Source organism: Chrysochloris asiatica, unplaced genomic scaffold (assembly GCF_000296735.1).
Source record: "Chrysochloris asiatica unplaced genomic scaffold, ChrAsi1.0 scaffold00176, whole genome shotgun sequence".
Taxonomy (NCBI): Eukaryota; Metazoa; Chordata; class Mammalia; order Afrosoricida; family Chrysochloridae; genus Chrysochloris; species Chrysochloris asiatica.
Window position 1 is genome coordinate 3,417,978 of NW_006408694.1, and position 15,940 is coordinate 3,433,917.

Below are 15,940 nucleotides of genomic sequence, written 5' to 3' on the forward strand. Positions count from 1 at the left end.
GGCAGACAGAAGAGAGTAGAAACAGCAGAAAGTAGGAGGAGGAGAAAGAAGGCAGAGGTAGCAGAGAGCAAAAGGTAGAAGCAGAGAGTAGGGGGCAGAAAGCAGAGAGCAGAAAGTAGAAGCTGGAGAGAACAGCCGGACAGCACAGCAAGCTGAAAAGCCTTTCGATTGCATTAATTCATTCATTCATTTCTTCATTCATTCGCCTACTCCATGTATCCTCTCGTGTCTCACGACCCCCCGCAGAGAGCTGGGCTCCCCGCATGCCTTTCCATATAAAGTTTGTAATTGTTTTTTCCATCTCTTTGAAGAATGTTGTTGGAATCTGGATTGGGGTTGCATTATATGACTTACACATTGGTTTTTTTCCCAGAGGGTAATGATACATATATTTTTAAATCAGGTGAGTTGCAATTTGGTCATAGTGCTTAAAGGTTGTTGTTGTTGTTATGTGCCATGGAGTCGGTTTCGACTCATAGCGACCCTGCACAGGGTTTCCGAGGCTGTTAATCTTTATGGGAATAGAATGCCTCATCTTTCTCCCTTGGAGAAGTTAGTAGCTTCGAACTGATGACCTTGCGGTTCGCAGCCCGATTTGTAACCACTACCCTACAATGCGTATATAACAGTTAGTTTTTGAGGGTGTCATGTGATACACCTTTTATACCATGATACTTCAGAATTCTTCGTTGACCATCCATGATTTTGGTGAATCATACATGAGGTTTTTTGGGTGCCCCACAGATCTATAGATGATGTGACTCCTACTATTTCTGCCATTTAACAGATTGCAGTGTGCATGTGTCCCAGGCCTGGGCCAGGCACTGGAGACAGTACAGAATGTAGGCAAGGTCCTTGTCTTCAAAAGCATTGTCCTTTTTGAGAATAGTTTTGCTCATCTGAAAATTATCTAGTTGCCTAAGTTTGTGTTTACTGCTTCACTCTCCTTGGATGGTCATAGTTTTGTTTTGTACCTCAAGGCACGACTGAGGCTCAGGATGTTGGTATATAGACCAGCTCTTGATTAGACAGGCTTTCTGGCTGCTGAGTTCAATTCCTGTGTCTTCATGTTTCAAGAGACTTGAACTTTCAGTGTGGATGCTTCTGGGGCACTGGAAACATTGGATGGCCAACTGTCTTAGTGACCTAGTGCTGTAACTTTAGTACCACAGGAATGAACTGAAATTTTGTTTCTCACAGTTTTGAAGACTGTAAGTCAGAGTTTAGGGTGCTGGCTGTAGGAAAGGTCTTGTCTCTGTTTGAACTGGGGGGAAATCCTTATCTTCATTTCTCTCGAATTCTTGACATTCTTTAAAGATTTCCTTATGACATCTTTCTTTCCCTCAATCTTGCTTCTCTGTGCCTAATTAGCTCTTTTTATACCTCAAAAGTGAGTAGGTTTGACACATACTCTACACTGATAGGGCCTCATTAACATAAAGAAAGCTGTAATTCAAATTGGATCATAGCCACAGGTATCAGGGACCAAGGAAAGGATTCCAACACATCATTTTTGTAGGACATAATTGAATTCCTAATACCAGCCGTGTACCAAGCATTGTATCAATTACTGAGCTCCAAAGGTGAAGAAGAATGGGGCTGTTTCCTCAGGGACTGTAGTGTGAGTGAAGGCTCAGTAAGCCTGGGCTGATGCAGGCCGTCACCAATGACACTGGTCCCTGTTAGCATCTTTTCTTTTTTAACAATAGAGTTAAGATAAATGGGGAATGTCATGCGTTTGGTGGCCCAAATGGTTAAGCATGTGAAAGGTTGACAGTTTGGAACCACCCAGTGGCTCAGTGGGAGAAAGACTGATGGTCTGCTTCCATAAGGATGGCAGCCAAGAAAATCCTCTGGGGAGACGAAGAATGGCCACATGAGAAAGAAGTTGGACTGCAGTCGCAAGTCAGGGACGCCTAGGGCTACCAGTGCCTGGGAGGGCCAGGAAAGGATCTGCTTTCTCGTAGAGCTTTGCAGGGAGTACGAACCTGCTGACACTCAGGATTTGGACTTGTAGTCTTCACATCTGTGAGACGATACATTTTTGTTCTTATAAGCTAAAACAAAACAAAATAAACTACTCTATGGGACAGTTGTAGTCAATCACATGGGTTCTCTCTGAGTTGGAAGCAACTCACTGATCCCTAACAGCAACAACAATGACTAGGTTATTGCCTGAGACTACACCTGGAATGAGAAGTGTGCGTTAGCATGAGGACCTTGGCTTTATTTATTCATATATGCATGCATGTATGTACAAGTATAAGTGTAAACATATACAGTTTGTTGCTGTTCTTAAGTGATATGCATTCTCAGTTTGTATACACATACTGATACCTATCTATCAAAAACCGTGAGTTCAGCTCAACATCGCAGGATCCATTCTAGTCTTCTCTCTTTCCATATTTGTGATTTCCTTCTGTGATGATGAGATGCCTACCTGATTCTTACACTAATGAATATGTTTGTGTTTTTTCTATAATGCATACAAAGTAGTTTTAAAATTGATAACATATTCCACTATGAAAAATGAGCCTTTACCAATATTGAAGTATTTGTTTGCAGTTCTCTTTGCTACACGGAAGATATACAGTCTGATTATTGTGTTCAAGTTCTTTTCAGGGTGATTTTTATGATTGACATGCAATTTGATTCATTTTATATGTATTTTAGATTTTGATTTTTCTCATCCTTGTGTATTTTATTTAGTTATTTTTAAGTATATAAAATATTGACATGCTTTTAAAAACTTATACAGGAAGGTTTGGAAGTGTCACAAACCTCCATCTAATTCTTTACATCCATCTCACCTGCCTCGTGTAGGTAATCAGTGTTGTCGGCATTCGGATTATCCTCCTTGTTTTCTTTTCGCAAACATAGGCAGGCAGATGCAAGTCTATTTTTATTCCCCCCTCTTATACAACAGTACTTAACTAGGTTTAGCCTAAGGAGCCCTGGTAGCGCATGGTTAAGCACTTGACTGATAACCTAAATCTTGGCAGTTTGAATTTACCCAGTAGTTCTGTGGAGGACAGATCTGGCAATCTGCTCCTATAAAATATTTTAACCCTATGGGCAGTTCTACTCTCTCACATGAGGTCACTATGAGTTGAATTGACTCGACAATGCCTAACAACAACAGGTGTAGTTTTGCGTTTTCTTGTTACACATATGAATTAATCTGTTGTTAAATTCTAAGTCGGTTCTGATCCGTAACAACCCTGTATAGGGTTTCCAAGCCGCTGCTGCTGAGCTTGAACCGCTGACCTTGCAGTTCAAGCCAACTTTGCAGTTCAGTGCATTAACCCAAAGTGCCACACCAGGAGTCCACAAAAATTCATATGTTGTTGTTGTTAAGTGCTGTCGAGTTGATTCTGACCCATAGAGACCCCATATAGGGTTTCTGAGGAGCAGCTGGTGAGCTTGAACCGCTGACTTTGCAATTTAAACAACTTTGCAGTCTGGTGCATTAACCCACAGCGCCATACCAGGACTCCTAAGTAAATTCATATAGATCAATATTCCTTTTTTATAGCTACATGGTACTATTAGTTTATGTTCTCTAGTTTACTTAATCAGGCTACTATGTTACAGACATTGTGGTTGGTTCTGATATTTCATTTGCAAAGAATAACTTTATGCAAATGTATTTTTTGGAAGTATATGTTGAATTCTTAGAAACTGGGTTACCGGTTAAAAGAGAAGTACATATTGTCGTTTGCTGCCATTGAGTTGGTTCTGACTCATAGTAATCCTGTAAACATCAGAAGAATACACTGCCCAATCTTGTGCCGTCCTCACAATTGTTACCGTTGAGGCAAATGTATTTTGTTACTTCTATGCTAGTCCATCTCATTGAGAGGGGGAGGGGGTGTCTTTCTCTTTTACACTGTCCCCTCCCCTCCGCTTTACCAAGCATGATGTGTTACTCTAGGAACTGGTCCTTTCAGAGAGCATGTCCGAAGTATGGCGACCACATTGGTCTACTGGTGAGTGGAAGAGGGGGAAAGTCTTGCCATCCTGGCTTCTACAAAACATTCTGGCTGTACTTCCAACACGGATTTAATTGTTTTTCAGGGAGTCCGTGGTACTTTTAATATTCTTTTCAAACACCATAACTCAAATGTGTCAGTTCTTCTATGGTCTAGCTCATTCACTGTCCCACTTTCACATGCATATTAGGCTATTGGAAATTCCATGTCTTGGGTCAGGAAGTCCATGTTGTTTTTAAGTGCTGTTGAGTGGATTCTGACTCATAATGACCCTGTACAGGGTCTCTGAGGAGCAGCTGATGGGTTTGAACTGCCAACCTTTTGGTTCATAGCCCAGTGCTGATCCTGCAGTGCCTCATGTTTTGTTAAAATATTACCAGATTTTCCATTTAGCATAGTGGTTACGAGTTGGGCTGCTAAACTCAAGTTCAGCAGTTTGAAAGTACCAGCTGTTCTGTGGCAGAAAGATGAGGCTTTCTGCTCTTTTAAAGATTTATAGCCTTGGAAACCCTGTGCAGGGTCACTATGAGTCAGAACTGACTCCAAGGCACTTAACCAACCAACCAACCAACCAACCACTAGCAATATAGGACAGTGCCTGTGTTCCGCTAATCTTACCAGCAGAGGGCGGTGTCAGACTTTTAAACTTTTGCCGGTTTGCCAGGTGAGAAATGTTATCTCAAGTTGAACATCTTTTTACATGATATGTTTAAAGTCTATTTTTACATCGCTGTTTTTCTAAATTATTTGCTCATCTCTTTTGCTCATTTTTTTAAAGTTAGATTTTTGGTGTTTTCTTTCTCAATATTTAAGAATTCTTTATATACTGGGGATATATCAATGATACACATGTAATTCAAATATTTTCTCTCAGTTGGTCATTTGTCTTTTGCTTACGGTGGTTCTTGTTTGTTAAAAAATATTATTTTTATTCTTATTATTCTTAATCTATTCTTTTTATTGTTCACTGAGTGAAGGTTTACAGGCAAGATCATCTTTACAGTCAACAAATCCTACACTTTGTTTCATCTCAGTGATCACAATCCCCTCCCGGCAACAACAGTTATCCTACTTCCTCCCTGTGACTCCCCATTTACAGCTTTTCTTTCACAAATGAACAAAGCAAAAAGAGTTGATGCACATACAAACCAAAAAAGATATATTCATTTAAATGCCCAAAGGGCACATTCTGTATGCCAGCCTCCAGCCCGCAGGCACACAACCTTGCTCAGTCCGGGGGCCTAGAACTGGCAGACTCTGTCTCTCTATGCTACTGCCTGTGCCACCATCTTTGCTGTCATACTTTGGTTTTTGTTTGTTTGTTTTTTTACTATTAAGACAATTTTCGACTCAAAGTGACCCTATGGGACAGAATAGAACTACCTCATAGGGTTTCTTAATTTTTATTTTTTTAATGAACTGAGTGATAGTTTACATGGGAGAACATTGGCTTTACACTATCGTTTCATTGCAATGATTATAGTCTCCTTCGTGCATCATCATTCAACAGTATTTACTTCCATTTCCTCTTTTGTGGGAGGATGTTCACAAAAACACTCAGGAATATATAATAATTTAAACAACCAATTGTTTCTACAAGCTTGCCTCCTGGCCACCAGTACCCAGTCCCTCTCTTTCTGTGAGTCTAGAGTCCTCAGCTGCTCCCTCTTTCCATGTCCCCATCTCTGCCTCCAGCTCTGGTTTCACTGCTTCTCTGGATAAGGTCTGCATTCTGCCTGTGCTGTTCTCCCTTGATGGTCCTAGGGTCCTCTGCTTCTCGACAGTAAGATTAACTATTCTCTTGTATTTGTTACAAAACCTCTACCTTTACAGTTGAGACAGTCACAATTAGTCATGATAGCAGTTACTCACTATTGAATCCCAAAAATTCTATCCCCATCTCCTTTCACCAGACCCATCTAGACAAGATGAAAAGTATTCAGTGGAGACTGTACCCTCCCCTGCACACTCTTAAACTAAACTCCCTCTTGAAAACTTGTAAGTCAGTCAATTCGTGCTTCTATTGCCCCCTCATTTGGGGTAGCCATTCTCTAAGTTGCCGGTCCTTATCTATCCTGTATACAGAAGGGATAGGATTGATACTTGATGTGAAGACTCCTTCCATCTTAGTTGGTACCTTGAGCTACTATATCCATAAGTATAGGTCAAGTTCGTCAAACTGTAGCAATTTACCCTCATTTCCTTTATCAAAATTTTTTTTTTTATCTTCCTCTAGTTGAGTTCTGATTATCAAGCCATCAAGGCTAGGTCAACTTGGTACTATCTGCAAGTTTGGGTGTTATTATCTGCAAGTTTGGGCATTCTTGGTCTCGCCTCACTTCATGCCAGCTGGGTGCTTCACTCGCAGCTCTAGCCCTCTATGGCTATGTCCTTGTCCATGGTCTCAGGTGTCCCCAGGTCTCACCACACTTCAGACCAGCCAGCCCTCTTCTCTCTCTCATCTCCAGGTCAATGGGAGTCAATGGAACGTGGTTGAACTCAGCCCATATCTTCATTGCTGCCTTCCCCCCTCTTCCACTCACCATTAAACCAATGTGGTTGCCAGCAAGCTTCCATGCCTGCTCATGTGTTTGTTCCCTTTGAGTTTCAGACTTGGAGGGGGCGTTTGTCCTAAAGGGGCTTGATTGCTTGCCTTGATGGCTCGCTGGCGAACAACTTGCTTGTTCTTGTAGTAGCCAATTTTCACTACTTTTCTAGGTAGGTATCTCATACTCCATTGCTGGTCTTCCTTCTTAATGGTCCTAGGATCATCTGTTCTTGAAATGAAAGATTAATTACTCCCTCCTTTAGTTACACATCTTCTACAGTTTCAGTTGTTATAATCACAATTAATCCTGCTAACAATTACATTTGAATCAAAAAATCCTATCAGCGTCATTCCCTACCCCTTTCACCAGACCCATCTGGAAAAGGGGAAGGTGGGGATTCTACCTTAGCCACTTCATTCTGAAAGCAAGCATACCCATGAAAGCTTATAAGCTTTCTGCCTGTATTTCCCCTCCACCGCTATTTTTGATAGCCAATGTCTAAATTGCCCATTTGGTTTAACTACAAAGTTGTTAACTCTATACAGTGTCGCTATCGGTTGGAACTGACTCAACGGCACTAATAACAACAAATCAATCTAGTACACTATGGAGACAAGCATGTTCCTTGATAGGAAGAATCTTCCATTCTGGTTAGAATTTTGAGCAACTGCATCCATAAGCAAAAGTCCAGTTCATCAAATTGTAGAAATTTATATGTGATCACAGTATCAAACATTACCTTTATGTGGTCAGGTTTTGGTCCTCTCAGCCCTAGCCATCCAAGCTAGGTCAAGTGGGTACCAGCTGCAAGTTTGTGGGTTCACGCACACCTTCCTGCACTTCATATCAGCTGGCCCCTTCACCCTCAGCCCTATCCCCCAGGAGTCAGATGAGTGCCCAGGGGCTCAGGAGTTCACACAGCTCCCTACACTTCAGACCATCCAGCCCTTCCTTTTTCCTCTGTCATCTTAAGGCCAACGGGTGTCAATGGAACATGTCCAAACTCAGCCTGTGCCTTCATTGCTGCATTTCCCCTACTTCCACTCACAAGTAGACCCAAATAGTCACCAGTGAGCATCCTAGACTGCTTGAGGGTTCCCTTTGACTTTCAGTGATAGAAAGGGATTTTCCCTGATGGGCTGACTTTTTCTTGCCTTAATATTTCCAAAGCAAATAGCTTGCTTAAAACTCTAAAAGCCAAACATTTTGCTTTTTTTCTGTAGGTCTTTGTTTCATTAACAATCTTATGCTTCCCTAAAGGACAGTGTGCTAGATTGCTGCCAAATTTTATAACATCATTCACAGCCACATAAAATTGTCAACTTAAAAATTAGTGTACTATATTTGGTCAAACATTGAATTAACTCACCCTAATGTGATGGCTGGGTCGCTATGGGTCGGAAACGACTCAACGGCACTTAACAACAACAACAACAATGTGATGGCTGGAGTCTGGTATGGTGCTGTGGGACAAAGCACTGGACCTCAAGGTCGGTTTGAACCTCAAAGTCAGTGGCTCAAACTCACTAAACACCCCTTGGAAACCCTCTACAGTGTTGCTGTGAGTTGGAACTGACTCGATGGCACTTAACAACAACAACAACAACAATGTGATGATTAGAACTGTGGTTGCCTTGGCTGGGCCAGATCAAATGATTTTGTGGACCTTAGATGGCCTGCAGGCCAGATGTTCCCCACCCCTGCTCAAGGGGCTTAAGTTGTGTTCTTTTAAGATGTTATTTGAGTTTTGGGAACAAAAAGAAGTTTGAAAGCACAGAATCATGACTGTATGGTAGATGGGGTAAGGTTTTTCAGTGAAATTTTCATAGAACATCACTAGCCTTGTAGAATGAGCTTGGTGCATTGTTGTGATGGAAAAAAAAACTTTGATGCTGCCTTCTTGCCCTTTTCTTCACCAAAGCAGTTTGAGAATTTCTTGAAACTTCTTCCTAATAAGCCCCTGTGATTGTCGTGTGTCCTTTGAGAAAGTCCATCAAGATAACCTCTTTGGAATAAAAGAATCAGACATCATATCTGCTAGGCCAGTTCAATTCAAGGCAAAGATACCATACTGAACTGGTACCTCTGCTTTTTATTGAACTGGTGTAGCAGATATCACAGAAGGCATTAATTTGTTCAGATCTTTAAATTGAAAGCACTCTTAACAAGACTAGGAGCTTTGGTGGCACTGGACTACTAACAGCAAAGTTGGCTGTTCAAATCCACCAGCTGCTCCTTGAGAGATAGATACAGCTTTCTGCTCTTGTAAAGATTTACAGCCTTGGAAAGCCTATACAGGGTCACTCTGTGTCGGAATTGACTTAGTGGCAGTAGGTTGGGCTGGTAACAAACCTAAGGTAAGTGGATTACTGAGGAAATATGTGTGCAGTCATCTACTATCCTGTTTAAACTCCTTTTGTTTGGAATAAACCTGTGCGTATATAAACTGGAATCCTAGTAGCAATGCTTTTTGCTTATCCTCATACAGTGTTAAACTAGTAGCTGAGATAAGATAGTGGGCTGTATCCTTGTTTTAGTTGTTGCTGCTGTAACAAGAGCACCAGAGATGCGTGGCTTTAAACAGCAGGGTTATGTTGTTTTACAGTTCTGTAGGTAGAAATTTATGCTGTGTTAGCTACCTAGTGTTTCTGTAACAAAAACATTTCATGTCATTTTTTGGTTTATTTGTGCTCTCTTTTTTTGTCCTTTGATTAAGCTAACTAGTGCCATTCTCTACCCTATTTTGTTCCTTTTTTTAAACAACCAGGATTTTGATATTAAATTTATCTGTAGTTTTTTTGTTCTTTACCTTAAGTTCTGCTTTTGTCTTTATTATTTTCTTTCTTGTGCTCTCTTCATTTGTTGTGTTGATTGATACATAGTGATTTTATTAGAATTTTTTAGAGTTTCTGTAATTCAGTTTGCATTGATCCTTACGCTGAAGTGTTGTTTTATACCTTTAAAAAAGTTTGATAAAGGCACATTAAAATGTTTTTTTTGCTCTACATTTCTAACTTCAGATAGTATTGCTCCCTTTTATCCCATCCTTACATAGTGTATGAGTCCTGTTGACACTGTGGGATAATTACTGGACTGCTAGTGACAAGGTCAGCAGTTTCAACTTACCAGCTGTTCCATGGGAGAAAGACAAGGCTCTCTGGCTCCCAAAAGGTTTACAGCCTTGGAAACCCTATATTGGATTGCTATGAGTTTGAAATGACTCAATGGCAGTGCGTTTTTTTTTTTTTTTTTGTATATAAGGTAGAAATATTGTTTTTACAATGTAACATTTAAAACATAGCATTACAGATCCTTTCTTTGTTAATTAATATATGATCTGCTTTCAAAACAATGTACCATGTGTGTTTAATAAGATCTATTGTTTATTATAGGGTGTAATGTTTCTTTAATATATCTGTAAAATATACTTTACTGATTATGCTATTGAGACCTTCTATATCTTTATTTTTTGTTTTCTTGATCTGTCTTAGACTGAGAGTAGTATACATATTACAATTTTTATGGCTGTGTTTCTGTTATTGTAGCATTACCTACTGTTTCTGTTCTATGAAGGTAGATGCTGTTGGTGCATAGATACTCATTACTATTATATCTACATTGTGAATTATGGCATTTGGCATTAAAAGTATCCTGCTTGTCACACTTACTGCATTTTGTCTTAAATTCCATTTTGATGTAAGGGTCACAACCCCTGCTTTCCACTTGTCTACATGTCTTTGCCCATCCATTTTGAATCATATAGTTTTAGGTGTATCTCTTATAAATAATATAGCATTCTTCTTGGTTGGTTTGTATACCAGTTTCTTTTAGTAGGTGAATTAAGTCTTCTACATTTATTCACATTACTAAGATGTTTGGTCTGAACTCTGTCATACTGGGTTCTAGTACTCTTTGTGTAGAACTAGGTTCTATTGTAATTTGCTAAACTTGCTGTTTCATTCTGTGAGGTGAAAGCATGAGAGAAAGCTTTGCTGGAAAACAGTCTTTGGAAGTTTGTATTCTTTGTTTTCTGTTCTGAAGGCCTAGGTTTTGTGTGGTTTTACCTGTTTTCTCTTGTTGAGCTGTGCTGTCCATGGAAGATGTATGGGGAGGTTCAGAGTTATGGAGTTGCCATTATCCTCAGCTATCAACTCAATGTATTTTAACAGTTGATTTTATTTATAAAATTTTAGTTTTATTGAGAAATGTATACACACTTTTACTATTTTATTTTTTGTAAAGTGATTGTTGTTTAATTTCACTCCTATTTTTATTCCAGTCATTTCATTCTTATCACTTCTGAAAAAACGATTTTTGAACAGATTTACTTATTTTTCCTCATGTTCATGATTTTGATGATCTTTTCTGTGCCTGGTACCAACAGCAGGTGCCAGGTTCCTTGACTAGAAGGGCTTTGTCCACATTTCTTAAAGGTTTGAAACCTGGGTGCCAGGGAGAATGATGGCTGGAGTCAGTCCATCCACTGCACATCTTTATGAGGAGAGGAAATCACCAAGGACCTAGTTGGGCAGATAGGGTCTAATTTTATCTAAAATGATATCATTTTTACTTTGATAAAGTTGTTGTCATAACTGTATTTCATAGCTACTCATTACTTAAGTAGATGGTTGTCTGTTCCTGAAGTAGGTAACTGTAAGAATTAAATTTTGATTAAAAAATAAAAATTATTGCTTATTTGAGCTTTTAGTAAATACTGCTAATTAGCAAATATATTCTCGTAATGAATGAGTCAGAAAGTAGATTTCAATCAGTGTTATGCTGAGAAAATTTTGGTGATAGTGGAAGTTTACATGATTTCAAGGAATAATTTACTCTTCTTCAAATCCTATGTCCACCTGCTTGTGTGGTACGTTGCTTTTTTGCTGTCTTTATCTGCTCTTGATTTTTCTATTGTGGTATGCTAAGTGTAATCTTGAACAGTTGGTTTTTCTAATCCCCCTTTTTCCTTGTCTGGTTTTGAGCAGTTTTCTACCTACTGATCTTTCCACCAAAGTTCATTGATGATGTTTCTACCTGCCCCCTCCTGATTTTGCTTGTGTGGAATCGGGTGCTCACCCTCTGTCAACACGGTAACACGGGGAAGGGCAGGTCAGAGGGGCATGCTGAGAAGGTCACTCATATTCTTACACCTTGTAGTGCTGGGATTTGCTATGTTGTCTCAGATGATTTGAAATAATCAGAATAATTAAAGGTGGATATAGTTTTTAAGGATCTACCCCTCCCCCGCCATACAGCAATAATAACAGATTATATACACCAGAAAAAAAGACTCACTGAATTTAAATGGGACTTAAAGTGAAAGGTTGAGAAGCAATTCACAATTGTTACCGTGGTAAAAATCATTTTGATTAGTGATACAATTTCTTTTCTGTTTTAGGAAAATCATCAGCGTGTTAGCATTTTCTTTGACTATGCAAAACGTAGCAAGAACACTGCCTGGTCCTATTTTCTGCCAATGTTGAATCGCCAGGATCTCTTTACTGTTCATATGGTAAATATTGAATTGATTACATTTCTAATTTAGGGAAGAGACAAACCTGAGGTATTTATGACTTGCTAATCTTCCAGTTGCCAGAGAAGTAATTTCTGCCATGTTTAATTTTAGAAGCAGCTTTCCTTATTGGTGTTTAGTTATGTGGTGATATTGGGTCTTCAAAGAAGACAGGATTGTTCTGATATAGCTAAAGTTTTGCAGACTGTATGATGAGTGTATTAGTGTAAGAAACCCTTGGTAAATTCACATGTGCAAAAAGTTTTGGATTGTCTATGACAGGATTAATCATAATTTACTATGTAGAAAAGCAGCCCTGGGAGTGTCATACATTACACATTGGGCTTCTAACTGCAAAGTCAGCAGTTCGGATCCACCAGCTGCTCTGCGGAGGAAAGATGAGACTTTCTGTTCCTGTGAAGATCTTTGACCTTGGAAACCCTATACAGAGTCACTATGAGTTGGAACTAACTTCACAGCCCACCATTACCACCACTGCTATGTAGAAATTAAATTTTACCTTGAAGCAACTACTGTGTTTAATTAAATGTAGCCTGAAGGGCTGTCTTTGGAAACTGTAACTTGAAAAATCTTTTGTGGAGCCTGCAGGATATTTGAGAGGAGGGTTAGAAGAATAAACTTTTGTACAGGTAGTGTTCTTTTCCCACCATGGAGTGGCTGGAGGATGGGGAATGTCTCGGCTGCATTTCCAGTAGCTATCTCTTTGTGTTTGACATCAAGAACCATTAGCAGTGTGACATTTCTGAGCACAGGCCCACTCACACACACACACTCTCTCTGCCTACACTCATCTAGGTACCAATGTGTTCATACTGTATACATGATTTATACATTTATAAACAGAGAAATAAAACACAAGGAGCCATAAAGTTATATTTTAAAGAATAATTTTAAGAAATCAGTAATATACTTTCTTCTTTCAAATTATAGAAGCTTGTTTTCATTTTCTGGAAGCTTACTTAAAATGTGTTAATTTTGAAGGATTTATAATATAATTGACAAATATATAAAAGAGCACATATATATTTAGGTACAAGTCCTGCCTTTTTTTTGTGTAGCGTGGTGTCTCCATACGATAAGCCCTGGACTGTGAGCCACAGGTCCATTATTCGAGCCCACCAGCTGCTCTGTGGGAGAAAGATGAGGCTTTCTGCTTCTTCAAAAGGTTTAAAGCCTCAGAAATCCTATATAGGGTTTGCTACAACTCAGAACTGACTTGAAGGCACTTAACAACAATAATTCTCTCTTTTATGGTAAAACTACATAATAAGGGGTTTAAAAAAGTTCATGAGAAAAATGGCATTAAAAGATGAAAAGATAATGGAATATTTTCATGAACTTTTTGAAGCCCCCTTTTATGTACTGGAAAACATTGTCCATTTCAGCATTTGTTATGTGTACAATTCAGTGACGTTAATTATGTTCCTCATGATGTACAACTATTATCACTATCTGTTTTCAGATTTTTTCATCACTTGTAACAGAAGCTCACTGATTCTACCTTTCTCCCTCATAATTATGAATCAAGTCACCAAATCCATGTTTTATCTTTTTTTGGTCAGTTATATAATTGGTTCCTGTAAAGGAAGGAGAAATTGAAATAATGACATTGGTTTACCTTATAATGTGCCAGTTAAGAGCTTATGCTTGGAATAAAAATGTCAGGTTTGTTATTAATCTTTTAATTTATACTGCTGATATTATTTTAATCCATGTTTTCCATATAGGAAATGATATAAGCCCTGTCTACTTTGTGAAAGACCAATTAATACTAGATAGTGAAATCTCTACATTCATTTAGCTGAGCCCATGAAGACATCAGTGTATCATAACTCGGGGAGTGAGTACAGGTGCCCCTGCTGCCCCTCTCTCCACATTGTAAATTCCAACTAGACGCCTACCACACAGTCCGGCTGAGCTGTGTTCAATGTCAGAACAAATACTACTAGTTCACTGCCACAGCCTTCCGTTCTGTTGGGATAAATTATTGCTGAGAAATTGGGGTTTTAGAACAGCGACCTGTTTTTAGAGAATTCTGAAAGAATTTTTATTGAATTGGGCTATATGTGTGAAGAAGTATTATTTATACTGCCTATTTAATAAAAAGACATTACCTTATTATTAAATAATAATGAAGAAAATTGAAAAATCATTGAAGAGAAAGGGTACTTGTTTATGTTAGTGAGAGATGGCTGTTTAATACCAAAGTATATACTATACTGAGATAAGGATGAGAATTCTTAAGAGGCATAAAAGGAGTGAGGTAGTAGATAGGAATCTGTTAGACAGATTTCTTAGAACTTTGACAGGTGATTTTAATGAAAGTCTGTTATAAAATGCCAGGGAGGGGATGGCATCTGATCTCCTCTGGCTTCAAGGGGAAAGGATAATCAAACTCTTGCCCCAAGGTAATTGCTACAAGGCAGAGGTTAGACATGCCTCAGTCCTTCAATCTTCCTTACCAGTTCTGACACCAACCTTCCCTCTAATAGTACTCTGTACTTTCTATGCGTCTCAGCTGGGTTTGATAATACATTGAAATGGCCACACACAACTTACAAACCATACTCAAGATTATGGGTTTTATTAGGGAAGTTAACTGGTTGAATTCAGGATTAGAAATGTCCAAGACACAGTTCTTTAGTCAGGACAGCCTCTTCCCAGACATGCCTACAGGCAGGCCTCTCTTTGGCCCTTGGCCTCTCAGCCCTATGACACCTTGGCCTCTGCCCTGCTTGGGCAATGTTACAAAACTTTCTTGGGGCTGCTGATAAATGCTCAGAGGGCACACACTTCTGTAACAAACCTCACCTGAAGGTGCTCAGCTCTAGATCTTTGGATCAGCAAACCTATCTCTCCCAGTTGAGTACCTGGAGGCACCCCACTCAACAAGCAAGCCACCTGCCTGAAGGTACTCAGCTTTACCTGCTCTGTAGGCCAGGAAACCCAGTACTCTGGCTTGTGCTCTGGTTCTCAGTTTTGCTGCTTGTCACTCATCTGCCTGCTCCTCTGGTGTCACAGCTCTGTCACCTGGATCAAGGAGACCAGAAGAACTAGATGGGTCCAACTACCACAGCAGACTGCTCTGAAAGGGATCACAATAGAGGGCCCTTTATAGAGGGGAAGGAAAATGTAGAACAAAACTCAAACTCATAGAAAAGACCAGGTTTACTGTTCAAATAGAAACTGATGGAAGCTCCGAGACTATGGCCCTTGTTGTTGTTGTTAGGTGCCATCGACTCAGTACCGACTCATAGTGACCCTATGCACAACAGAATGAAACACTGCCTGGTCCTGGGCCAACCTCACAATTGTTGCCAAGCTTGAGCCCATTGATGCTGCCACTTTGCCAATCCAACTCACTGTGTTCTTCCTCTTTTTCTCTGACCCTCTACCTTACGAAACATGATATCCTTCTCCAGTGACTGGTCCCTCCTGACAATATGTCTGAAGTATGACAGATGAAGTTTGGCCATCCTGGCCTCCATGGAGCACTCTGGCTGCACTTTTCAGTCAGTCACCTTTTAAGGCATAGAAATAAACTCAACTCCATGACTCAGTTTCCAGCCAAGCAATTATGGTGAAGAGAGAGAGGTACTGATTCTTTAGGATAATCAACCATTTGAAATAAAAAGACAGCATTTGCCCAGGGACAAAGTTCTGAAGGCAGGAAGAGGTAGGAAAGAAGGAGGAATAGAAAACAAAGTACAGGTAGGAAGTGGCAAAACACGTATTTACATTGTGGGAATTGCAGTCAATGACATGAATCAAAATGTGTATGAAATGTTGAATGGAAAACATAGTTGCTCTGTAAATGTTCACCCAATTCACAATAAAATGTTAATCCCTTACCAAATGCATTTTGA

The 15,940-nt window shown here is 39.6% G+C and overlaps 1 protein-coding gene across 2 annotated transcripts in view; it reads left to right on the forward strand.

The window, feature by feature from the left end:
* LOC102837000 (V-type proton ATPase subunit H-like) overlaps positions 1 to 15,940 on the forward strand; it is a 188,371-nt gene that overhangs the window by 20,646 nt on the left and 151,785 nt on the right. For both annotated transcript variants that reach the window (XM_006871856.1, XM_006871857.1), the window contains exon 4: positions 11,940 to 12,053. In XM_006871856.1, the coding sequence (XP_006871918.1) occupies positions 11,940 to 12,053 (114 nt within the window). The remainder of the gene's footprint in view (positions 1 to 11,939; positions 12,054 to 15,940) is intronic.